At 39.0% G+C, this 27,075-nt stretch overlaps 1 protein-coding gene across 2 annotated transcripts; it reads left to right on the forward strand.

Annotated features, from left to right (window-relative positions):
- Positions 1–97: 97 nt before the first annotated feature.
- Positions 98–26,643, forward strand: AZIN1 (antizyme inhibitor 1). 2 transcript variants are annotated; one of them, XM_062570444.1, is made up of 12 exons: positions 98–399; positions 5,244–5,381; positions 13,050–13,247; positions 15,263–15,436; positions 15,706–15,878; positions 19,972–20,106; positions 21,758–21,839; positions 23,061–23,135; positions 24,195–24,351; positions 24,932–25,050; positions 25,152–25,366; positions 25,972–26,643. In XM_062570444.1, the coding sequence occupies exons 3-12, from the start codon at positions 13,146–13,148 to the stop codon at positions 26,081–26,083; spliced, it is 1,344 nt and encodes a 447-aa protein (XP_062426428.1). In that variant the 5' UTR covers positions 98–399; positions 5,244–5,381; positions 13,050–13,145; the 3' UTR covers positions 26,084–26,643. The 2 variants fall into 2 exon arrangements, with proteins under 2 accessions (XP_062426428.1, XP_062426429.1); XM_062570445.1 differs by lacking the exons at positions 98–399; positions 5,244–5,381 and adding an exon at positions 14,145–14,315 and having other exon boundaries at positions 13,160–13,247.
- Positions 26,644–27,075: the final 432 nt, after the last annotated feature.

The following is a 27,075-nucleotide window of genomic DNA, read 5'->3' on the forward strand; positions in this document are numbered from 1 at the left end:
CGCGGGCTGCGCCCCGCGCATGCTCCCTCGCCCGCGCGGCCGGCGGTGACGCGCAGCCCGCCCCGCCCGCCGCCGCCGCCGCCCTATAAGAGCGCTGCCGGCGGGGGCCCCTTCTCCTTCCGCCGCGCCTCGCCGCCCCGTGGCCCTGCTCGCGCCCCCCGCCCTCGGCTGCCGCAGCCCCGCGCCCCCGGATCGGCCCGTCTCTCTCTCTGTCTGTGCCCTCCCGTCCTGCCCCGGCGCTGCGCAGCGCTTCCCCCGCCGGTCGCCCCCGCAGCCTATGGCCCTTGAAGGCGCCGCTGCCGCCGCCTGTGTTTCTGCTGTAGGTTCCCACATCCCTCTTTAAAAATTCCGCCTAAAAAGAGAAGACGATTTACCAAATCTTTCGGGCCGTTATCTCACGTGAGTACCGGCGCGGGGGAGCGGCCCCTTCCTGCCCTCCGCTCCCGCGCGGGGCGCCCCGGGCCTCCCCGGCGGTGCCGCCCGCGCCCGGGGCGGCCGGCGATGCGGGCCGGGCGGGGGCGGGCCCGGGAGAGGGCGACCCGCGCCCCTCGAGCGGAGGGCTGCGGGCGGGCAGCGTGCCGCGGCGGCGGAGCCGCGGTGAGCCCGGCAGGGGTGGCGGCGCCGCCGCGGAGCCCCGGCAGAGGGAGAGCAGCGCGGGGGACTGCGGGCCCCCGGGGCCGGCGGCGCCGCGCTAACATGGCGGCCGCCCGTGCGCGGCGAGGGGCCGCCGGGGCCGCCGCGCCGGGAGCGGCCCCGCGGGGAGGGGGCTCGGCCGCGGCGCGAACATGGCGGATCCCCGCGGAGGGGGCTGCGCGCCTGAGAGCTGTGCCCTGCCCCAGGATCGCCCCCGCGGCGCTCGCCCGCGGAGCCGCTCGCCCGGCGGGCCCCGTCGCGGGAGCGGGCCGCCGCGGGCCGGCCTGGCGGGCGGCGGCACGGCCGGGGCGCTCTCCGTGCCCGCTGCTCAGAGGCCATGTTGTGCGCTCGTGGCTGTGGCCATCCATCCGGGTTCCTGCGCTGTCACGCTTTCCTCCCCCCGGCGCCCTCACCTGCGCCGCTGCCCGAGAGCGCTCGCAGCTCGCCCCGGGCAGAGCTGAGCCCCCCGGCTGCCGCCGGCGGCGGACAGGGCTCCGGGGAGGACAGTGCCTGGAAGGGAGCTGCGCAAGTGACTCTGACAAGAGCTGGAATGACGGAGCAGGTTGCCTTAACATAGAGGTAGCAGGGGTGTCCAGCAGAGCTCGGCAGGAAGTGGGGTCTTCCTCCTCCTGCCCAGCAATCTCCCTTGCTCTGAGGTGTTTCTCCCTTCCTTCTGGTTGTCTCAAGGACACAGTTTTACACTAACAGGCTGACCAAAGGGAGAGTGAATCAGTAGCAGGGTTGATGCTGCTAATTCTTCTGGAAGTCTCCTGTCGAGTCTCAGCCTCCTCGATTTGGCTGCCATGGCTGGTATTTGTGGTCCATTTGGCCACCTGTTAGTCATACTAGTGGCTTTCAGAAAGTATAGAAAAGGGGGTAGAGCCATAGCTCAGCTGCCGGCTGCATGTTTGTGTAAAGTGTGTGGATGCCAGGGTATCCCCCTCTGTGTGTGTGCTTGCCATGGTTCTCTACCTGGTTTGTGAGGTCTGTGGAGGAGCAGCCCGTCACTGGCCTAGAGGAGCTGTGAGCCTGGTATGGGAGTCAGGGACAGTAATACTTCTTGTGTATGTTAAGAGGACTGTTCAAACATAGGAAAAAAGTGTCTGACGTGGTGGAGCTTGCTGCTAGATAGCACTGCAGATCTTTTTCAGTGAGTAGTCTAGACTCATTCACAGCCAGAGATGATGTGTGTCTGTGCTAGGGTGGACCCAAGCTGTGCTAAAGAGAGAAGTAAGCTTAAATCTTCCAAGCCTTTAAGGTGTATTTTCTGCAGTGTAAAAATCCTGCACAGCCAATGTGTGTCAGCAGAAGTACTGCGTTTCAGGCCTCTGCAGCAGTGTCTGGTGACTGAGCATGATTCGACGGTGTAGTCCCAGTCGAATATAGCTGCCCTGAACTAAAACACAGTGCAGTGCCTGGTGAAGCTGGTTAGGGAAAGAAAGGAGAGCTAACAAGCGGCATGGCTGGGCTTCCTCTGCTGCGTGATTGCAGAGGAGCACTGCCCCGCTTCTGCCCCTGCCCCCGCCCCAGCTGGTGGGCTTTCGGCTCTGAAGACACTGCACTCGCTCCTCTTCTCGTGACAGACGCAGCGCTGGCGGGGCGGTGGGGGGCTGTGGGTAGCAGCGGTGGTAGGAGGGGTTTGTTCCAGCCTGGACTGGTCCAGTCTAGTTCTTCGCCTCTGGTCTCCGTGTGAACAATGCTGCTGCCGCCGCTGATGCTGGTGACGCTGCGGCCCCTCTCCGCGCGCGGGAGGCCGTGGCGACTGCCGGGGGGCCCCTTCCCTGCCCCTGCTCTGTCCGGTGCACCCCGAGCCCGGCTCCAGCCCCCCACAGCCTCAGCAGCCCGCCGGCCTGCCCGCCATCCCTGCCTTGCTCCGGAAGCGAAGCAGGCAGCCCTCACCTCCGGGAGGAAGGCGTTGGGTCGGAGAGGGGGTCTCTGCAGCGGTGTGGCGGGGAGAGGGTGTTCTGTGGTAACACAGTAATGTTAATGTTTCTTTGGTGGAGACTGTTTTACTCAAGGCGAGAGGTAGACTTACCACACCTTCCAGTGCTGCAGCTTGTCCTGAGGCAAGCAGCTTCTGCATCTTGGCAAGTTTGGTGTGCTGATTGTGTTAAAAGGTTGGTGCAGGTGTTTTGGGAGTAATGCTCAGCTGGATTGCATGATTTGGAGATGATTCAATTTCTCCAATTAAAGGAGAGACAGTCTGCTCTGGCAGGGAGTTAAGACTGTCCCTTCCTGAAGGGAAATTTAATCACTTCATGGACTAATCTGGATATAGGTAAGTTTGAACTCAAAGTGCTGTTGATCTAGTGCTGGGGAAAGGGTAATGTGGATGGGAGCATTTCTGGCAGACCTATGCTCTCTTCAGGAGAGCAAGCTGACCGGTGCTGTCCTGCAGAGACTGCTTCACCAAAATACCTTAGCACTGTTCTAGAAAAGAGCTATTGTAACAAAAGAATAGCTTGGGGTTTTTGTGAACCAGAGTAACTGGTGCCTCTGAGACTGTCAGTTGGTGTAAATACGAGGTCATTACACTTGCAGATTTTTAGGGTTTGGCTCATGGATATTTTGGCTCAGGGCACTAAAGGTCTCTTTTCAGAAGCTAAGAGATATAGTGGATCATCTTGTCAAAGAAAATTAATCTATAGTCGGAGATTTTTGGGCCTGTCCCTCAGACTGAGAGGGTGGGAAGGGCCTGGCCCTGGTTCTGATAGGGTTTGTCAGGTGTGTGTGTGTGTGTATGTATATATATATATATATATATATATATACTCTAAATACATAGAGGTGTCTTTTGAAACTTAAAACAAAGCTGCCTGTTGATTAGTCTCAACTTAAAGCTTGTTATTTAGCAGAGAACACTCTTAACCTACTTTAAGATCTTTAAACAATGGGGCATTTCAGTGTGGCCTGGGCAACTACTTTAAAATTGAGATTGTCTGCATGAGTTATGAGCATATATTAGGTACCTACTGATTAAAATGGTAGTCTTGCTCTACTTCAATAGAGCAATCTAGCTTTTTAAATTATTTGCCTTGCAAAGTAAAATGGTTATGAATTAAAAGGCTTAACAGACTGTTTCCATCTCTGAATGTGTAATATTGGCAAACCTGGATGAAACAAAGCTATTTTCTATGCACTTGTGTAGAGACTTCAGATAAATACTTCCCATTTAAAAAATTCTGAAGTGCAGTTAGAACTTGGAATGGTTTATACTTAACTATCACTATAGAAAATGATCAGTTTTCATTCCAACTCCAGGGAACTGTTCTACTGCACTTTCTTCTTGGAACGTGTGAGAATATTTCTGGTAATAGTGATTATGTGTCTCTGAAACAACCTCAAGTTTTGTGCAGAATGTCATGTGCTCCCCCTAGAAGCACTGTTTTTAATGACTTAATTTGCTAGGAAGGTAAAGTTAATTCACATTTGCTGAAAATTATTTGAGTTCTTGAGTATAATCAGAACAGCAGTAGCAAATAGTGGAATTGCTGGCAAATTTTACAAAAGCAGAATGTTGTCTGCTCTTAAAACTTGTATGTGTAGTCTGGAAATGAGATTACTGACTAGCTTTGGTGAAGGGAAAAATTAAATATACTGCACACATACTAACTCTAGCTGACAAGTTTTTAGTATTTCAATTTTGGAGCACTAACGTTTCTATTTAATATTATGCTACAGAATGCTAATTTATATGGCAAAGCCAAAGAGATTGTGTTGTGGACTTGCTGCAAAACAGTTGCGCTCAGGTTGCATTCTCTTTGCCGGTAATTTAGTACTGTATAGAGTATTCTAGTTTAGCTTTATAATAGCAAGAATAACTGGAAAAAATATACTTCATCTTTTGAACCATGCTGCAGTTAAGCAAACTGCTGATTGTTTGGGCTGGGTGATTCCCAGAAGCCAGGTTTTTGTAGTCTGCCTGTGTAGTCTTGTTTAAATGACAACAGTGAAGGTTTATTTTTAATTTAAATTAATATTTAGCACTTCATGACAATAGACCGCAGTGAATTTGTGAAAACTGCGGTGTGTCTTGGGTTTACACTTGATGAGTCCTATAGATTTTAATGGAATTAAACATACTGACAGGTCTGTTTAGAAAGAATAACTTTTTGTCAGCAGGGCTGGCTAAAATTTCCTTGTTCTTGTTTGTATTGTTTTGTATGACTTTTTACCTTAGAATAAACTAGCCTTGTACTTAAAAGCGTTTAGTGTTTTGTGCAACACAGTACTAGGACTAGCTGAAATGTTCCCTCATTCCTAAAGGCAAACATGTAGAGAAGAGCAAAACTGAAAAATTTATATGGTGTTCAGCCTCAATATATATATAAAGCATTATTTCCACCTGCAAGGACTTTTCACCCACATCATGTTTGTTCACTGCAAGGAAAGAATATGGCAAAGAAGTAAGAGGAAGTTGTGATGGGGGGGGGAAATTTCAGTGGGTTAGAAGTACTTCTATGATGGAAGTCAAATGTTAAAATCTGCTTCTGTAAAGCGGGATTGCTTACAGCTCCTTTAGGTTTGCAAATCCTCTAGTTCAGACTATGAAAGACAGGCACATGAAATTGTTACCAATTTTTGTTTTTGTATGCATTCTTTTCCCACAGGGCAAAATCTCTGATCAGGTTTACAACTATCCAGAGGGTTTAGGAGAAGTGCTTTATAGAGAACAGTTCGACTTCAACGCTGAGCCACCTTGGGAACCTAGCTGATGATAGTAGGGTTCCATCTCCTAACTTGTCCATGTAAGTATTTTTCCCCTTCTCATCTATATGCAGAAGGATAAGCACTTTTGAAAGTATGAGCAGTGTGTACTGTCTTTTTTTTATCTAAACAAGATAAATGTCTTGGTGTGGATTACCAAAAGTTTGAAAATAGTGATGTGTGTAATATTCTGGGCTTTCACTCAAGAAAGCACTAGCTTTTACTAACCTAATACTTCTATTAACAGAGTTGTGATTAATTTCAGTGGGACTTGAATGTGTAAGTAAACTTTATAAATAGTTACTTTTCTGAACTAAAGCTGTTGGCTGCAGGAATGCTAAAATAAAATACAACAACTTTCAATTCTGAAGTCATGAGTTGGCATTGGGTAACTTAACACCAGACCATGATTTGCTTGGTATTGTGTGATTTCTTGAGGCTTTTTACTGAAATAGTTAAACTTGCTGTTGTAAACAGTAACTAATGCTGATTGTGAAGGGTGTGCCTTCCCAGATGCCTGTCTCCATTATTTGTTAATTGCTGTCCACTTCCACAAATAGTTGTAGCTGAGCTACAGTAGAATGCAGAGTTTAGTGCTGGATGGAAGTAATATACTAATTATAAATGCCCTTAAATTTAAAAGGCAAACAGTTTGAAGAAAAATACATGGTAGCTGAAAACAAATGAATACCCATAGCTGATCTTAAGGATCTCAAATTCTGAAATGTGTGTGGTTATCCTGTTAACAATTGCTTTGTTTAACAAGAGCTTTAAACTAATTTGCAACATCTGAGTTAAGCCAATTTTAGATGGTATTACTTTTTTCAGTCTAAAGATATGAAGATATTTTGTGTTTGTTTACTTTCTATAATATAGAGCTCTCTAAAATTTTAAAATGAGAATGGTTGTTTAACACAGCCAGGTATGTTTTAAACACAAAGAGCTTAAGTGTCTCCTCATAAGGTGCATAATGTAGATGACTGTCCTTTGAAAACATTGCAGTATGGAGAGCACAGAGCGAGTTTTATCTTGGTTTATCCTGACTTTTGGTTTTATCTGGAGAGATTGTTTTCTTTCGGCTTTGAAATGGACTGGAGTTAACCAAATATATCTGGATCTATGTAGATGACTTCTGTTCAAGTGAATATAGCTAACACTGAAAATTATCTGAGTGTCTCTGGTATTTTGTAGGTTATGCATGATTTTTGATGAGGAAAACATCTAAGAATGTTTGAGTTTCAGCTACCTTTTGTATGTGGGTAGAACCTTGCATGACACTTTGCACTTGAACAAGAATAAAGTAAGTACTTACACAAAGGGCAGAAGAGTTGCTAGGAAGGAGTAAACGTAGTATAAAATATCAGACTACTTTTAAAGGAATTAAGTTTTAAAATGTTTTGAAATAATTCTGGCTTTGTTTTATACTTCAGTGTGGAGAAGCTTATTTCCATATTTTCAGAGATTGTTTGTTCTTTTACTGGTGGACTGATGTACTGTAGTAAATACTGCAAGTTACATGTGCCTTGAAGTGGAAATGCCACTGAATTTGCTGTGTTTGTAGCTGAACTTTCAAATGCTGTGTTTATTTGTGCTAGGATCTATTATGTCTTCAGTAATAACATAGAAAAATATGAGTAGCTTAATGGTGATGTATCTAGCATTAGTATGCAAATGTTAGTTTGTGTTTTGGGTGTACTGAGGCATGACTAAATGCCTCAAACACATCTAAAATATACTTAAGTTAGCAAGCTAATTGGTAGTTTGAGTCCTTTTCAACTTGTAAAGTGATTTAAGAGAGAGAAGTTCAATCAAACACTTAAATATAATTATTAATCTTATGTTTCAGTGGAACTCAAATTTTACATCTGAAGGTGTACTTATGTTCTTGTTACACTTGGCTTCCTTTCTATTCTCTTCCTCTCTATTTTGTCTTTGCACTGTGCTGGCCAAGGAAGAGCTTACTGAAGCTTAATTCAATCTTACTCTTCAAGCTCTGATTTCCTGAGCAAAAAGTCAGGCTGCAGTTATCAGAAGTACTGCTCCTTTGAAAATTTGTTCTATTTATTGCTCCATCTGATTCATAGGAAATGGAGGGAATTAGTGATGGAAATCTGATCTATTAACCTTGCCTTGTCTGTGCTCTATAGCTATACTACTATGAAGTAGTAGTAATTTGGAATGGTTAGCTTTAAATACTCTCGAATTCTTGTCTGAATGGGACCCAGGGACAATGACAGAACAGGGGACTTGCGTGGAGGAGGGGTCATGATGGGGAGGCTTAATGTTTGCATTGACTGAAGAAGGTAGTATAGGGAGAGTAACTTTTAGCAGTATCATGAAAGAGAAATGCTAGCATGTATACTTCTGTGATACCATATACTTGAGAACATTAATTTTTGTAAGATTTGGATACATTATTCAAAGCAGATAAGCTAGCGGACTTCAAGAAAACTTTTTCGAGAGCATGATTCTTGCAGGAGGAAGTGTCAAATAGGACATTATCTTTGAGTATTTTCTCTTTATTCTTCAGAAATGCTCTTTTACGTGGCTCATTTAATCATGTGAAATAGTCCTGAAAGAATAGTAGGATTAAATGAACCTAAGTAGTATAAACATTCTACTATGTCCTATTTGGCTCTCTAATGAGAAGCAACTTGGGTAATGCAAAATACCCAATGTTAATGTAAATAGAAACACCTGCTTTGGCATTCCCCAATTTGTTTATGATTGCATTCAAATAATTAAATGATAAGGATGTAAGTTGATGAAATTGCATCTTGCAATATTTAAGATATGCTTAGTATAAATAGGTATTTCCTGCATTGAAAGCAGAGAACTGTTTCTACTTTTCTTAGTATATTTGCTTCTGTTAATGACAAAATGCTTCCACTTTCTTGATCTCTTATTCCTGAAGAATTGTTAGTGAGGAATGAGGTGAATATGTTCTACCTCTTTAACAATTATGCTGATGCAGAAATCCTAATCTCATAAATATTTATTTGGTGTGATAAGACAGATGAAAGGCATTATAGGGTACCTATTTGGTCTGCAGAGGCTGTTCTTAATGGGAGAGGTGGGTGTTACCACCTCCCAAGACAATGTGTAGTTCTGGAAGTGTAAAGAACAATGTAAACCATGTGTTTTTGGATGCTTGCATATTAAAGTATGTGTTAGTTCCTTCTCAGCATTTTAATTTTCTTGTATTCCAGATGTTTGCATTAATTACAGTGTTTACATATTTAAACTCTAAGATAAAGCTCTTAATCTGGAAAGACATTGTGTTAAACTGTAAAGAGCCTGGGTATGTAATGCTTGCTTCAAAGAAAAGCAATTGCATGCCTATGTAGAAATCTCCTATCACTTGACAGCTTTTGTTTGCCCTAAAATGTGTGTGCTAGAGCCTTGTGCAGATTGACATTTGAGGGGGTAAACTGGGTGGTGCTACCACATTGTTTTTTCAGACTGGTTTTCAATAAGTCAGCATTTCCAGCAAGGACTGAGCTTTGTATTGTAATGACTTCTGCCTCTTCTTACAGACTTTAATAGTTTAAGACTTATTCTCTTATTTTCCTTTGTATATATTTAATTTTTCACAAATCTTATCACTCTTCCTCCCTAGGATGGAAGTGGGGAGGAACAGAATAAGGTGCACTCTTAAATCAGTCTTACTACCTTAAGACCTTAAAGGGACATTTTGTGATGGTGCTGGAGGTAATTTCAGTTGTCAGATGTTCTTCCTATCTTGCTCTCAACCAGACTGAAGAGATGTCATTTCTTCCTGAGTAAGGGAAATTGGGGAGGAGAGGAATGAGCTGTCACTGTCTAAGGACAGAAGTTGGTAGGCTAATGGTAGCTTTTTATTAGATCAGTTCTACAAAATGAAAAGCTTAGATGTCACAGACATACTTGGAAAAAGCAACTACTTTTTAACAGCCTGAGAGTGGTTATACTTGGTGGTTTCTGATTTCTCACAAGTTAAATCTGTACTTAGTACTGATTCCTTTCTGTCCCTGTCTCTTGACCACAGGATGCTTTTTGACTAATGAATTATGAAAGATCGTATCTGTTTTAGGAAATGACTTTCATCAAAGTTGACAAACTTCTACTGTCTGATCAACTTTAAAAAACAGCAAAAGTTAATGTGTTTGATTAGTTGGAGTTAATATAACAGAAAACCAAATGTCTTTACCATTATTTCATAGAACAGTATACTCATCTGGAATGAATATATTCATTTCTACTCTGAAACATATCTTTTCTAAAATCTTTGCCCGTAAGCTTTAGCTTGGCAGATAAATGTTCATTTTTGTTGTTGTTTTCATAGTGTTAGTGGTCAAGAAGACTCCCTCCTCTTGTGATTTGTTTAAACCAGTTCTTCCCCATCTCCTGGGATCTCTATAAATGTAAAAGAGCTTTTGAAGATTTCTTCTATACAATCTGTCTTAAAATTAAACACAGTTATTAACTATGGAAAAACCTCTTCAGAGTATTACAAAATTAGCCTAAATCCACTCCCATGCAAGTCATTTATCTGAATAAGACTTGTCAACAACAAAAAACCCAGCTGTTGTTTAGACCAAGTGTCTTCATTTGCTGTGATGCACCAGCAGTTAGCCTGCAGGATGTTTGTGTGTGTGCCTGGATAGTCTAAAGTCTAGTCAGTGCTCATGACTGGTGTTCTTGGGGCAGATTGATGCTTCCTCTGAGTGGAGGTATGGATCAATACAGTGGAGGAATTTTTTTGCCCATCTGTACTTCTTAGAGTCTAGGAAGTGTCATGTGGCACTGAGTGACAAAGAATGGATAATTCTGACAATCAAAGTATCTGCTGTACCGGTGGAGATCTTCTCTTGTAGATGAGAAACATCATCCTATTGTCTTCCCTCCTTAACTTCTTTAAAAGAGAAAATTCTAGTTAAGTTGCTCCCAGGTGTATACTGTAATTCCTTAAGATACTTTAGCTTTGCCTCCTGACTATTTAGCATGTTTGTACAAATATGACAGGGAATTGTAAATGATAAATAATTCGTTCAACAATGTGACCTAATATAAAGAAGCTCGGGTATGAGGCTTTTGTCAGCCCAGTCACTACTTTTACGTATAGCTTTAAGTATCAGCAAATGAATGACTAATCGAAGTGGGGAGAGAAAATGAGGAACTGGGAATGTGGAAATTCATATTGTACAGAATTACCCTGTCAAAACATGGCTAATGAGCTTTGTTAAAGTTGTTTTCTAAAATCATAAGCCAGATTAGGTGTGTAGAGAAGATGTTATAGATGCAAAAGAACAAGACTTTTTTTCCTCCCCTTTAATCCTCTTTTGACTTGGAGTTTTAAGAAACTTGGGTTTTGAATGGTTAACTTAATCTGCTATGTTTGAATAATCTGCTGAAAATTGAAATCCTTTTGCTTTTGCTGTGCTACTCCTCTCTTTGGGCATTATTTTTCTTGTAACAGAACAACAAAAGATTCCATTATTACAGAAAGTTTAATATTTTTATTACACAACCAGCAACTTCCTGAGGATGGATGAAGTATTTTTAAATCTAGTAAGCATTAGGCTGTTTTAAATCACAGTATAAAAAAATTATGCTAAAAGAATTGGTCTGCTGCCACCATTTTAACTATATTCATAGTTTTCCTTCCTCTTGACCTTCAATGTTTGTATAGTCCAGAATTTCTCAAACTTTTGATGAAATGTTGATACCAGCTTTTCTTTATCAAAGAGTGGTTTTTGGTACTTTTGATCCTGGATAGCATGGATATTTGGAGGTGAATGTGCTAAGGGCTTTGTGCTAATTAGCTAGGAAGTACCTGATCAGAGCATGACAGTAGCTATGTAAACATGACTTCAAGTTTCTTTTTCCTTTCACTGATTTTAAAACATTTAGTTTACAGTTATTTTAATGGAATTTTAACTGTCATTAACTTAAATTGAGATGTGATTGTGAAGGTACTCTTCCTGGATTTTAGTTTCTACTGCCTAGTCATTGTTTTTATAACCAGAATTTACTAAGTTATCACATTGATGTCAGGTTTTATATTATTCTTAATTGTTTTGCATCTTTGGGTACATTTAAGCATATGACTATGCATGAGACTAGTATGCTGGATAAGAAGTGTACTTGCCTTTAGTGTTTGTTTTCTGAGTGTAACTGAAAATACTCTGCCACTGAGTTAGTCACCTGTCGGCAATTTTCTGTTGAGGAAACAGATGGCATACTTGAAATGATCTATGCAGAAGGCATACCTAGCTGTGCTGTCTGTTTCTCCATTACTAGTTAAAATGTCAAGAAAACAGAAAACTGGTCCTTGCTTGTCTTTGTCAATGTGAACTTAAGTGAAAGTATTTTTTTTATATCAACAGTGTTGACCAAAGTTATGTTGCAAAATATTTTTTGACAGGTTGGGAGGTGGAAGAAGAAATATGAGACACTAATATCATGGCCTTGTGATCACTTGAATCATCTTAGCTTTTAGAATTTCCTGGTGAAACTGAAATCAGCTGAAACATTTGATTCCTATTAGCACTTGTAACCAAAAACATGTTTTATTACTTTAAAGCCAAATGCCATATGTCTTTAGCAAGTACCTGTTGTTTTTTTAATAATTGCCATGCAACTTTGTCCAGGTGTTTCCAAAAAATGTCTGAGGTGCTCACATAGAGGCTAGTTAACTAGTTTTGATCAGTTGTCTTTCTTGTAAAGATGTGAGGTTTAAAAGAAAAAAGTGAAGTCTGATTAATCATTTATTACAAATGAATAAATTAGTTTCAAGTAAAAGACATTCACATCCCTTAGAGGTCAATCTTGAAAACACCTTTTCCATCTGGGTTCTAAGACTCTGTATATTATTTGTGTGTGTATATATACACATATATACACACATATATTTATATATACATATATATACACATACTGTTTTCTATCTTTAGCTGTTGTTGATTCAGGTTTATTTTTGTAGAACAATGTCTAATTGATAGTAAAGCTTTGAAGATAAGCAATTAACTATAGCTGTTAATTTTTTTAACACTAGTTGTTTCCTGAGATTAGCTGTCACTTTAAAATCTCCACTTAAAAGTGAACAGAAGTTACTAGCTAAAGTAATTAAGAATGGTAGGTAACTATGAACAGAAGCAACTGTTCAGTGAATTTGATGTTTGCAGGCAACAGTTAAATTTGTGGCATCTAAACAAAGCAGCATGTCAGCAAAAATGTGTGAATTTATTAAATATTAATGCTAGTATTTAATAAACTAAGCTTTCCTTCATGAATTCAGGAATGTTTTGTTACAGGCAGTCTTTCATGGTGTGCTTCAATACTCATGTCACTTAAGATGTTGCACTTTGGAATAGCTGAGATTGTTTGTACAAGCATTCTACATCTGCAGTATTTTTAAATGTGCATAATGTCTATACAATTCAGTGTGTATTCAGTCTGATTCTTTCCAAGAACAGCCTTGCATCAGTAGTTTCTGACTCACCTTTAAGGTTTAGTAGCAGATTTAAAGTGTGAACTTTTTTATCTTATTCTTGGATTTAGTAAAAATTATACTATTATTGCTGACAAATAGAGGAAGGATGTGGGAATTTCTTATTTTTTACTTCTGTTTTTGGCACATCAAATGCAGAAAGCTCTTCCTGATCTTTAAATAATTCTTTGGGATGCCTTGTGCTCTTTTTATCCATGGATTTGTTTTCTTTGTACAGTTTGTTGCATAATTTAAGGACCCGGATATAAGGCTTGGAAGTCCATCCCTTGTGTTTCTTGGTTTATGACTGTCGGCTTTGTGGAATACGGCTGAGATGAAAGGATTTCTGGAGGATGCAAATTACTCCATTGGCCTGTTGGATGAAGGAGCAACTCTTGCAGATGTTATTGACAACTGTATTTATGAACACACTCAGGTAAGTCTTTAAACTTTCCAAATCTATTGTTTAGTTCTCAAGTCTTCAAGCAAAGTCAAAGTATTTAGCACTGAGCTGACAGCAACAGAGGAACAGTCAGCTAAAACTCTTTAAAATTAGATTCATGTTCCAGTTCCTTCTTTGCTGTTGTTCCTGTTTCTCAGCTGAATTCTGTTGGGGAAATTTGGGCAACAGTTGTTACCTAGAAGGAAAAGTCTTGCTGCTCTATTAAATAGAGGTTCCCAATTCATTCCTTGAAGAGTTTTTTGTTGTCATTGTGTTTTTAGACCAGGAATTTGAAATTAGGCAAGTTGATAGTGCCAAGTTTAAACACTCTTTTCCTCTTTCCCTGAAAATATATGGAAATTCAGACAAACTCATAGACTCAGCTGACTAAAATGATGTTTAAAACCTCTGTGGTCAGTCATGCTCATAGGGTTATAAGCCTTCCCATAAGTCTGTTCCAAGTTAGAAATGCAGGTTGGAGGAACAAGGACATAATGTGAGGTGCTACTCCTTTCTTTCAAGAAAATAAACTGGTCTAAGAGCTAGTGAGTTTTAACCATCCCCTGGAAAAAGACTTGCTCTGTATTTACAAAAATAATTTTATTAAATAAGGCCTCGTTGGTTTCATAGGAGGCTGGAAGATGTTTTAACCTTTTCTTTACAGATGGCTATAAAGAGGAAGAACTTCATAAAAAATGAATTTCTGTTAAGCAAGTCTTGTATCCTTATACACTATACCTATGAGTTGCTCACTTTATTCTATGGTTTGTCAGAATTAGTGTTAGATGCAAGTGCTCAGCTATAGTACAGCAAATAGCTAAATCCCATGGCCTTCTACAGTCAAGTATAGGATTCCCAAATCCTGATTCCTAATATTCTTTTTCTGTCTAGCAAATAAATAGGTAAACTACTGGCAACATGTCATGTCTCCAACCACTGGCTGGCTCACAGAGGATAGCTGCCTCCTGCTGCTTTCATTTACTCCTTTAGCTCAAGGGGTAGAGGCCTGTGCCATGGATCTAAAGCTCCAGATCCCATTCCTGCTGGTGACCCGTACAGGGGGTCAGTATGCTTCCACCCGATGGAATTTCTATTCGTGTTTTTTAAACAGAAATAAAGACATTGTATACTATAAGCCACAACAGAATTTCGTATCTGTGAAAGTCAAGTGCTAGTATTAACATCTAATGTGTGGTCTTAATGCTGATTGTATTCTGTGATGATCTTTAATTGGTGTACAGTAGGCTATTCATTTACAGGAATTTCACTGAATGCACACTATAAACAACTACAGAATGATCTGTTTGGCTCTGGGTCTACCACATTCATAATGACTTGATATTGAGCAAGGCTATGGTAACGAATGCAGAAGGGAGACTGTTGCAGTTCCCGTAAAATTCTGTGCATTTTCTTAAAGATCATGTACTTGATGCTGCAATATTAATACTTTAAATTTAGTTCTTTAACTTTTGTTTAACCTTTGTGCTTCATAAAGTGGAAAACAGTTGCAGTGTTTGACTTCGTCAGTTAAAATATTTACCAAATTTTCAGTAAAATGTGAGTTGCTAGCTAGATGCTGAAACAATGGTAGTGCATTCGACTTCCTGTATAATAAACTACAGGTTACGCTGAGACTGGAAACTTTCTCCCAGTGCATTTTCTTCCTCTGAAGAATTGTGGACTGCTAAAAATAAAGTTGGAAGAGATTTGTAACCTTTTCTGTATTTTTAGATAAAACTGGTATTTGGCATTTAAATATCTTTTGCCCTGGAATCTCAGAATATTGTCTAAATAACATTCAGTCTTTGAAGTGGTAGGTGTTCTTTGATGTAAAGCTAGGATTGCTAGGTTAAAAATAAAACCCAAATGAATTGATCAAGATTAAACCCAAAAGTTAATAACAGGACAGAAAATATATAATCCTTTATGATTTCACTTCATAGGTTATTTCTGTTTTGACAGCAAGCCTGCAATTTCAGACATTTTATTTTCCTAATTTTATTTTTTAGACTGGAAAAAGAGCATTTTATGTTGGTGATCTTGGAAAGCTTGTAAAGAAAAACATACAATGGCAGAATGTGATGGCACCGATAAAACCATTTTACTCTGTAAAATGCAATTCTACTCCAGGTGTACTTGAAATTTTGGGAACTCTTGGAATTGGATTTGCATGTTCCAATAAAGTAAGTGTTCCTTTTGTATGTGTGCCTTTTCCCTTCTGTCTTTTGTCTGTCCATCAGCCTTGTGATATTAAGTCCCATGGTAATATAATCTAAATTGTAAACTCACAAGTAATTAGCTATTACATATTCATATTCCTATGCTGGAAGGAGCAGATAGTTTTCTTTATAGCTTATATGGACTATTCTGTATGGTACTAGAGTACCTTCAGTATAAACTCAGTGCCTTTGAATTTATGTATCTGAAACCTTACTATGTTCCTATTTTTCAGTCTGAAATGGCATTGATACAAGATTTGGGCATTTCTCCTGAAAATATTATATATACAAATCCTTGTAAGCAAGCTTCTCAGATAAAGTATGCAGCAAAAGCTGGGATAAACATCATGACCTGCGACAATGATATTGAGCTGAAGAAAATTGCACGTAGCCATCCAAATGCTAAGTAAGTGTCAACTTTGTGGGTATTTTGCTTTTCATATGATAGGAAATTGACTGCATTCCTGGGTTGGTTGAGTTGCAAGAGATGTGGCTGCTTTAATACAATTCACTTACCTGTTTTTTCTTCTCTTGCTTCTGAAGATAGTTTTTGTGCAAGGTTTTTCCCATCATATAGCTTCCTTATGTGATATTAAGCCCCTTCTGGGAGAGAAATGTCTTTTGGCTTGGCAGGGTGGATCTTGATACATAAATTCTAAAGGTTTTGGTTAGATTCCAAAATTCTGGCATGTTACCTCCAAGTACATCTTCATTCTGCTTTTGTGACCTCAGTGTTTTCTTTTAGGATGTCTGATTTGATTTTGATGGCTTCTGCCAGTCTGGGCAGAAACCATCAGCAAATAAGTGCATATTCTGGGTCCCATGAAGAGCATGAATGTGCTGTGCTGGTTTGAAATGTGCCTGCGGATATTTTCCCCACTTACAGAACAGTGAGGAACTTGACTATAGTTCCTCTTGGAGTTGGTTCAGTGTTTGCCCAGACACTACTAAAGCTTCTATGTTCGCTCTTAAATACATAAGAATTCTATTGCTATCAATAGTATCTGTGCAGGATGGGGGCTTCTTTTAGATTGATAGGTGCTTACTTCATTAAGCATCACCTTCCTTATAAAGTTTGTGATCCACATCTCTAAAATACTGGAATCTGTGCCTGAAGTGAATGTTAAGTATTTGTGGGTGACTACTGAAATGTAGTTTCTGTGTAAACTCTCTCAGGGTGCCCTGAGAAATGAGTTGCCTGACAACCTTATCAAAGCCCTTGGTTTTAGGCTTCTCAAAGCATCATGTCTTCTCTCAAAGCTGTAGTTACAGAACTGGGAAGAGTCTACAAAATTGAGTATTTGGGGAGACACTAATCCCACCCACTATCTTTAAGACACCTCAAGATTTCACACTGCTATTACAAATAATTATGCTTCATTCTTATTGAACCCTGTCAGTGCTTTGCATACTGGGGAGTGTTTCCTGTGCAAGGAATGTAATCTGATACATAATTGTGTATAATGTTGGGCTTGACGTACTCATGCATTTGTATGCCTTAGCAAAACTAAAACAATCTTATGTCACTAATGATTTATGTGCTAATTAACTACCATAGATATGGGCAATTAAAATTATACAGGTGCTACCTGACTGTTTCACTTGGTCAACAGCTTAGCCTTATTAGTACTATGCAGGAATATGCAGAACTGGCTGTAGATGTTTTCTTGATAAGCAGCAGTTCGCTTACACAACTCTTCTGATCAGACAAGTAAGCTGCTCAACTAAAGCATGCCTTTTCCCGTGCTGTGCTCCATCCATTGTTTGCTTGTTGGGATGACACTTGCCTGGAGTGAGGACTCTTCAGATAGCTGTGATAGATCTCAAGTCTTTGGGGTAAAGACTTAGTTTTTCAGATTGTGCAACCTAGATATTCATAGCTGCCAAGCAGAGACTTACTTTTCTGTTTTGAGACTTCATTGACTGAATTATTTCCTAGCATGAGAAGCTCTAGAAAAATCATCTTAATTCAGGAAGACATGAACAAGAGCTGGTGTTTTGAGGACTGTTGCTTTAATGTGGGTGATAAGAGTGGAAAAGCACCATCTGAGATACCTATATAGCCACTTAACTGAAGAGAGCTGGGCAGTGGGCATTCTGAAGGATCTGTCTGACAGCAGAAGAAACGAGAATAAAGAACGTAAAAGACAACATGCCCTTTTCTGTTTTGATCCTTCAGTAAAGAGAAAGATGACTTCCAAAAACTAGTTTTCATGCTGATTGTGTTCTTGAATATAACAGCTTTTTAGGTGTTCTCTATCTTAACATCCAGAGTAAGAAGTTAGAATACAGATGTTTCTTGAACCAGAAAAACTTTATAAAGTTTTTTTTTTTTAAGCAAGGAGATGGGATACAGAAATTGTATAAGCTAGAGAAACCAAACTACTTTAAGGATCAGTTTGGTGCTTAAATTCTTAATTACAAAGGACAAGAAATTAAACTTTTGTTAAGGAGTTGCACTTTGATATCTAAATTTTCTTGGAGACCTGGAGATCAGGTTTCTGTTTGCTTATGGGTTTTTATTACTATGTTCTTAATCAGGTCACAAACTTTGATAATGAAGTAACAGCTACAGTGGTGCTTCTTTCTCTCCTTTGGCATAGTTTGAAAAAGTCAAAGCCTTTAACTTTGTTCTTACTGCCTGTCATAGTTACAGCTAGGTTATCTTTTTGTGAACAAAGCTAACTGCTTTAGCAGAGGAAATCCTGCTTAGGCTGCTATAGCTCTGCTACTCCTAATTTCTTCATTTTTCATAATGTTCTGCACTGAAATTGCTATTGGGTAGGTCTCTAGTATTCAAGAATAGATGTTTATATCTTCAGAATCACTCAATTTAAACTTCTGAACTTTAGAAAAGGGGAGATATGAGGAAAGCAGTACTTAAAGCTTCCTTTTGTTTCTTAAATAATTTGCCTCAAAATCCAAAAGTAACAATTAAGCTCTAGGGTGTCCTAATCTCCAATAGATATTTTTATAAGCAATTGCTTATAAAAATCAATGCTTTTTAGAAAAACAAACCCCCAAAGTTGAGCATATTAAATGCACAAATTTATCATCTATTCCTGTTCTGATCAAGGCCAGGAGGAATCGTATTAGAAGATTCCCACAAATCACAGTAACACTACTTGTACAGTGGTTTTCACTAGGTAAATCTCAATTTATAATGCTGCTCTGAAAACTCAAAGTTTAAAATAGGATGTCTTTAAGTATTATTGTTTAATCTGAGGTTGTAGACAATAGTACTGTGGGGTTTTTTTTAATGTTTTAAAGAACTTGGTTTTTAACAGACTACTTATGTGTTGGTATAGCTAGTATTTTTTTCCAAATCTTTTACAAAGTACTGTTTGACTACAGACTTAAGAGGTATCTGTACTAGTGGAAAGCCAGGAAATGAGAGATTAGTCTGAGTTCCTCAAGTGGTATAAATTGACAACAAATTTCCAGGTAATGTATGTGAGAGGTTTAGGATCTTTGCTCTTTCAAAAATCTTTTTGAAGACATCCTGAGACATTCAGAAGGGACTTTTAGAAGTCATGATAGCTGTTATTCCACTGTATTGTGTACTATCTAAACTTTATTGCATGTCTCAATCCTTCATTTTCAGATGCAGAGCTCTTGCCACATGTGCTTTTGATCTCAGTTAATTGTAATATGCTGTACATAGACTATATCATGATGCAGCTTTCATTTAGTGAACCATGTGGCTAATTAAACGATCTATTTTTATGGTTGGGAGAAAAGGGAAGCTAGTGATCTTTTTCTTAGGGGACAGCAGTTCATACCTATTTGGGTGGGGGGAGGAGTTCCTAGAGGCTTTTGAGTGTGTCCTCACCAAACTCAAGTTTTACTTTAGTGTAAAACAGTCAACAGCTGACAGTCCTGTTCGCCAAACGCTTGTAGAATTAGGCTTTAACCTAAAGGAGGAAGCTACCTTACTACATGATAAAGCTGTAAAGAGCTGGTATTCATTGCATTTCCTTTCCAAGTGTCCTGAAAGAAGAGAAAATGGACCCTACCTGTCCTTGTGACTAGCTGAGAGGGGAGGTAGAGAGATGTGGCCAGGGTGTGTTTTGTATGTGTCAAAGTGCTGTTCTCCAGATGTTTACCAATTTAGTATGTGATTGAGGGGGAATCTCTATCCTTCTCTCAGTTGAAGGAGGACAGAGATAGGAAAAGCATATTGACAGTCATTAATGGTTTTATGAGAAAGTATACTAGAAGGTAACATTCTTTTATTACAGCACTCAACAGACTCTTGCTGCTACAAAAGAGTCTTAGTTGCTGCATTTCAAAAGCCCTTATCCTTGTTGGCTCCATGTTTTAGCCCCTAATTGCTAGTTTTTTCTCTGTACAGGATTGTTTATATTAGGTTCACTTGACTCGTCCATCGATGGAGCTGGAGTATTGACAACATAATCAACATACTTCTGACAGTCTTCAGGCTTCACATGTGCTGATGATGTAAACCAACTGCCCCAATCATCTTCCCCTTCTCTTAGGCTCTTACTGCACATTGCCACAGAAGACATTACTGCTGATGAGGAGATGAATATGAAGTTTGGTACCACCCTGAAGAACTGTAGGCACCTCATGGAATGTGCTAAGGAGTTTGGAATCCAAATAGTTGGTGTTAAGTGAGTAAAGTTACTGTTCTCTCCTGGCTGAAATGGTTGTATGATATGCTCAAGACCTAGGACTACATCATGGATTTCTTATTGTTTTAGCATTGGTTAAGAAAAGACTTCAAATTATGTCAGTTTTTGCTTGCAAGCAAATAGTATGCCACAGAGTAATTACTAGTGTTAAAGTAATTTGAAAGAGTATCAAAAATCTTTGTGGTTAAAGTTAAGCATAGCTATTTTCTGGCTATGCTGTTGAACTTCCCTGATAACTGGGCTTGTATTTTTCTAGCAATAGAGATGAACAAATACGGTGCTAGTGTAGCATAAGCTGGCTTGGACAGGTTGAACAAGACAAACATGGGGTTCAATATTCTCAGAACAAAGTCTTACCTCTAATCATGTTTAGAGGCAGTATTCAGATAAGTTTTTGACTTGCAGGTAGCAGAAGTTAATGCTACCTGACTGTTCTGAGAGATTCCAAATCTGTGGTGTTTTAACTTGAAATTAGATATACAAGAGTTTTATTGTATGGAGCAAAAATGCATGCACAAGTCTTCTGTCTGCTTTCAAACACTAACGTATGATGTACTCATGAATGTTTTAAGAAAGCAATCAAGCAAAAACAAGTGTGGGTCCTCTATCAGGAAAAACAGACTAAAAAGACACATGCCAAATGAAGATCACATTTTGAGGGTTTAAAACAATTGTATTTAAACTTCACTCTATTTGGAATTGGTACATTAAAGACCAAAAGTACTATAGTCATTGCAAATGACAAATACATTCAAGTATTTGACATTAAGAAATAGTACTTTTTTTATCCAGTATCTGAACTAACTCTAACCAGTAACAGATTGTCTGTGCATTTTAAATTTCAAACTTAGGTCATACAAATAAGTTTAAAAAGTAAATGTAGCTCAAATTTTGCCTCAATGTCATTCTTTACAGTGAATAAACAGATTAGACAGTTTAGTGGCTCAATTAGGTAAGTGTATGATGTATTCAGAACCAGCAGACCATGCCAGTCTCTAGGGGTTGAGGAGAATGCCAATGCTTTTGCATAACATTTTGGGCAAGGAGCTGGGGGGTGGATTCAGGCTGGGGAGGCAACATAGCTTTGCTAGACTGCTTTTCCTTGCTGTAAAACCAGGATCTGGCTTGGTTGGTGAAGAGGCTTCAGGAAAGGATGGCAGCAGGACAAGCTCTTTGCCTAAATGTTGGAGTGAGTAGATAGCATGTACAGTACAGCCCAAGCTTTGACAAAAAGCTGGATGGCCCAGGGGGAGGGGATGCACAAGCAAGGCAATGCAAAGAAGATGGGATAAAACAGGGGTGACTTTATACAGGTACTGTTAGCTTTGGCATGCATTAAAGAAAACTGTTTTGATACTAGAAGCTTGAAAGGTTCAGTAAACTTGTCACTATTAAAGATTAGGGCATTGTGGGCCACTTAACACCTGTCTTGCTTTTAATGTGACATGCGCACAGATACAGTGGAGTAGAAAGCAATCATCTGAGCAGTCTTTATACAGTTAGTGTATATCATACAGACTCACCTTTTGCCGCTTAGGATTAAACTGCTTTCCCCACTATTGTGAATAGAGAGGTAGTTTAGTTTGAAAACTGAGGTTCTGTGTATTAATTGCATCTTTATTTCTTTCAGATTTCACATTTCAAGCACTTGCAAGGAACTGCAAACGTACATTCATGCTATATCTGATGCTCGGTGTGCATTTGACATGGCTGTGAGTAGATAAACGTGTGCAAGTGCTTCAGTAGAGGATTGGTTCTATTCTAATCATGCCAACAAGCCAACTACATTTCTAAAATACATTGTGTTAGTGTAGGAAACTGATCTTTAGTAATTGGCAGAGTACTCCTAAGATGTGTGGCAGAGGCTGAACAAAGTTCACAATTCTAGTGCTGGACAAAAAAACAAATTAACAGAAAAGCTAATGAATACTGTCCCACTGATAGGCAGTAGCTTAGTATGCAAGTAGTTATAAAGCAGTAAACATTTACAGACACCATAGGGGAAAAGTGTCAGTATTGTCAAAAAGAATGAAAATATACTTGCCAAGATGACCTATGTCCAATGAAGAATAAAACTGAACGCTTTAACAGCTGCTACTTAGTATTTACTTTCAAATGAAAATAGTTTTCCACTTCTGTTAAAAGCTTCTTGAAATTTAAGTCTCAATCATATAAATACACAGCTTTAAGTTGTATTAAAATGTTAAGTATTTGTATCTTGGTATTTATGTTGATAGAAATATTAACTTGTGACTTAGGTTATTTCTTACAATGCTTAGGTAGTAAAGATTTCACTTTTGGGGTAAAGTGGAATGGATTTCTTTTTGGATACTTAAGATGACTCATTTAAATGCATTGCCTGTTCTATATGTAGTTCCCATATCACAATCAAATCTATTTGAAAACATCTCAGCAGATAAATGAGAAGCTTACAAACCAAATATAGAAGAAATCAAGTAAACTATTGTCCTTATTGCAGTTCGTGCATTAACTATGACTGGTTACACATGAAGAGCGACATAACTGAATTCTCACATTAGTACAAATGCAATCTGGCAGTCTTGTTACATAAGTGCTGTCTCAATGACCTGCTTTGTACATACCTGTAAACTCCAAAAAAATTACTTTGTCACAATGCACCACATCAGGTAGCAAGTACTGCCTGAATATAACAATTAGTGGAAAATAAGAGTTGAGATTGCAGTAGGACTTTTACTGCAGATTTTGTGTAACCAGCCTCTGATATCCCAATACTATTACTACTAGTGCGGGAATACTAATTTTTGCTGTGATGTAACTCCCTCACTAGACTATCCTTTGCTAAATATATGCAAAAGTATAAGCTTACAGAAAATTACTACAGTAAGGAGCAGCAAAAATACTTCTACAGTTGTATTTGTATATGTACTTAAGTTCTGCTTGTGCATTTTTAGGAAGAATTTGGCTTTAAGATGAACATACTGGATATTGGTGGGGGCTTCACGGGTTCTGAACTTCAGCTGGAAGAGGTATGTTGAAAACTCAGATAAAGTTATGTTTAACCTTTTAATTCCAATTAACATGGATAGATAAAATTTTAAATTCTAGAATAATTGCATATCTGTAAGATCCAAATAATTGGTTTTATATTCTGTCATGGTTAGTGCAGTGACTTGGAGATTGTTATTCTTTAATTCTGTTCATATAGGATGAATGTTGTCTTAAGTTATGGTCTCGGGCTAAATTACTGCTGTTAAGGTGGCTTAAACTAACTTTTGCAGTTGACTTGTGCTCTGCTGCGTTGTTTGAGCCATGAATCATTAGTGTACTTTGGTTCATAAATCATATTGCTACTGTACTGTCATTCTTGGTACTTTAGACCTGAAGACAAAAAGCTTTGCCCTTATCTCTACATTGGTTAGCCTTAAAACTTTCATAATTGGTTTGGCATAAGCTATTTTTAGTATGGAGTACTACATAATAGTTTAAATTATTCTCTTCTGTGTTGTCTTTAAGACAAACTCAAAAGTAGGACAGTCAACTTATTCAGTAAAGTTACGATAATAAAAAGTTTTTGTTAGTTCCAACTATTGTCTAAATTGCTTGTTAACCTTGAAGCAAATATTTGGCTTAAGATTTGAGAAATTCAGTGATAACCAATATTAAATTCATTTTCTAGTGTGAAATTATTCAGAACTGATCACAACAAGCCCTTTCCTTGGTCCTGTGGGTTCATACATAATTTTACATCATAATGGGCTAGAAAAACTTGAAGTTACTTGCCTAATCTTGTGTACCACAACTTGAGCTTTGTTTGGAAGCAGGGACTGCATCGTGCTCAGACTCATGGTTTCAGTCTTTGGTGTTTAACTGAACATTCTGCTTTCAACTGCTTTTGAATTTTGGACCTGATGAGGGCACTTCTTAAAGAACAGAGGAGTAAAAAGCTTGTGGCATGCTTACTAGAACTGTGTATTCCTGACAGGAAACTTGGGATGTCCAAACTGTCAGTCAAACATCTATTTCAAGAAATACATATATTTCAATGGAATGAGTTTTATAAATCTAATCTGATTTCAATTTTGTAGGTTAATCATGTCATCAGGCCACTGCTAGATGTCTATTTTCCTAAGGAATCTGGTGTTAATGTGATTGCGGAGCCTGGATGTTACTATGTTTCTTCTGCATTTACACTAGCAGTTAATGTCATTGCAAAGAAAACTGATAAACTTCTTCCTTCTGGGGGTAAGCGATGTATGCACCTTTCACATGCTATGAATCAGTGCAGATAAGTGCCCATTTACTTCAATCAGGATGGACTAGTTTGCCATTGTGTGTGTATATATAATACATGCCATATGTTTAAGTTGCAATCCACCTTTAGGGTTCTAACCATTCTCTGTGCATTTTTTTCCTTGTAACAACTGTTTGATGTTTGTTTTTATTTCCTTATTAGGCTTGACTTCAGTAACTTACATTGCAAGCATAACCCTATGTTATGTGGTTTACAGAAAATTTATTAGAAGGATCTGTATTGAAGAATGTGGGAGAAAGCAGCTAGTCTGTATGCTAAAGTAAATACTAGATTTATATTCTTGATGATTGTTACTGAAAAGTTAATTTATTAAGCATTTGCATTTAATGATGCATCTAAACTGATGATCTGGTCTCATAGTCATCACTCTGCTCATAATTTCAGTGTGTATATGGCATATTTCAGTATTTTCAGGAGAAAGGTGTTGACTTGAGTTAGATTGCAAAAGGAATGCTTATTTACTTGAGCAAAACCAAACAAAACATGCAAGACATCTTTTCTTCCTTCCAGTGGAGCAAACCAGGAATGATGATGAACCAGTATTTACCTATTACATAAATGATGGTGTTTATGGTTCTTTTGCAAGTAAATTGTCTGAGAAACTGAATACTATTCCGGAGGTTCACAAGGTGAGTTCTTTATTTTTCAATGAAGTTAAATAATTATCCTTATATATACTTGAATTTTTTCCAAAACAAATGTCTGATTTGTCTGGATCATTGCCATGTAGAAATACAAGGAAGATGAGCCTCTGTTCACAAGCAGCCTTTGGGGTCCATCCTGTGATGAGCTTGATCAAATTGTGGAAAGCTGTCTTCTTCCTGAGTTGAGCGTTGGAGATTGGCTGATCTTCGATAATATGGGTTCTGGTACCTTAGGTGAACAGTCTACTTTTAATGACTATCAGAGGCCACTGATTTACTACATGATGTCTTTCAGTGACTGGTAAGAAAATTGTATTAATATGTGAGGTTGTTTTTATTCCCTTCAAGAATGCACATACAGCCAAATAAATGAAGTTTCTGATGGCAAGTACAAGAAGATGCCAGTGTTTGATTTAAAATGAATGTTGGGCAGAAGAACTCTTTTGGGTTTGTTTTGTTGTTGCTATGCTCTGACTTCACTAAGATTAAAATGAGAATTGTGATAGACCCCGTGCTTTAGGGGTGACAAAGTGAAGTTCCTAATGTGAATTGTGAGTTCAGTGATACTTGTTCACAATTTGTACCCTTTTGCTACTTAATGTTGACTTAGGTTTCTTAATAGGAGTCATTGCAACTTGCAACTATGATGCCAATATTGTATGCAGGCAGGAAAGGAAAATGTTGGTGACAGTTGAGTAATACCTAAGTAGCAGAGGCACTAAGCCTCCACTGATGGAGAGTCACAGCCTATGTCTGTCAAATATGGACATAGTTGATTCTCCATTGGTGCTGAGACTAAGGCTGCCCTAGTGTAGGGGGCAGTAGGCTTCAAATGCTAAAGTCAATGCTGATTTCTAGTGTTAAATTGTATGAGGACTTTTGATTAACTTGCCCTTTCTGCTGTAGGGATGAAATGCAAGATGCTGGAATTACTTCAGACACATTGATGAAGAATTTCTTCTTTGTGCCTTCTGGCATTCAGCTGAGTTCAGAAGACCGCTTTTCCACTGCAGCTTAAACAGGCATTAACGCTTCATTTAGACCTGCAGTTGCAAGTCTGTAGTTTGTCTGGTCAGCATTCCAATGTGGAAGAAATGGAACAATCTTGAATTCAATTCATTCTCTTCAAAACTTGAAAAAATAGTAATAGCTAATTGGGACCAGGCAAAACCAGCTACAGCTACAATTCACCAGGATGTGTGGGAGGGTTAGATAATGGCATCCAAATTTAAACTTAAGTTTGTTCAACCCCGAGCGTTTAAATATGCAACAAAATGGATGACTTAGTGGAGATGGAAACCCATCACTTGGGTTCTTCAACAGTTTACATACAAGTACACAGTTTTTATACTAAGGATTCCTGTTAGAAAAGTCTTGTAAAGTTATTGTCTTTTGCCCAGATATCAGATGTCAGTGGGAGACCGGTGTGACTTCATTAGATGTTTAGTGTATTTAGAATGTGTAAATTTGTGCTTTGAACTGTAGTTTAATAAATGTAAAATTGCATCATAGTATTTGTTGTATTTGACCCTTGATGTACCCCGTGTATGATTGCAATAAAACTTTGTGTAGATTTTACTGTTTTTTCAGGCTAACTTTGGGAGGGGCTAGGCAGAAGAGGTAGCTATAAAATAGGTGTATACATGATTATTTTAAGCCTTCTTTTGTCTAGCCCATTGCTTCAATTTTAAGTTAGTAAAATATTAAGTAATGAATAATTTAAATTAGTTTTAAACCTGTGTTAAGGTCAGATAAGCTCCTGGAAGGTTGAAATGCAGTTTGTAGTATTTCTTAGAGTATGACCTTAGTTTACCAGTTCTAACACTAAAAATAGCAAACCTGCAATAGATAGATGTACACAGAAGTAGTCTTATAGCTAGTGTGCATGTAGTGATCCCATTGCAGCATGGGTTAATACAGCTCTGCTGGTTGTTGCAGAACCTTTAGCTTGTTTTTCTTCCTTTGGTGGGGTTTATTGAAGAGTCAACTTCAACTAGTTCTGTATAGTGC

Source organism: Rhea pennata, chromosome 2, assembly GCF_028389875.1.
Source record: "Rhea pennata isolate bPtePen1 chromosome 2, bPtePen1.pri, whole genome shotgun sequence".
Taxonomy (NCBI): domain Eukaryota; kingdom Metazoa; phylum Chordata; class Aves; order Rheiformes; family Rheidae; genus Rhea; species Rhea pennata.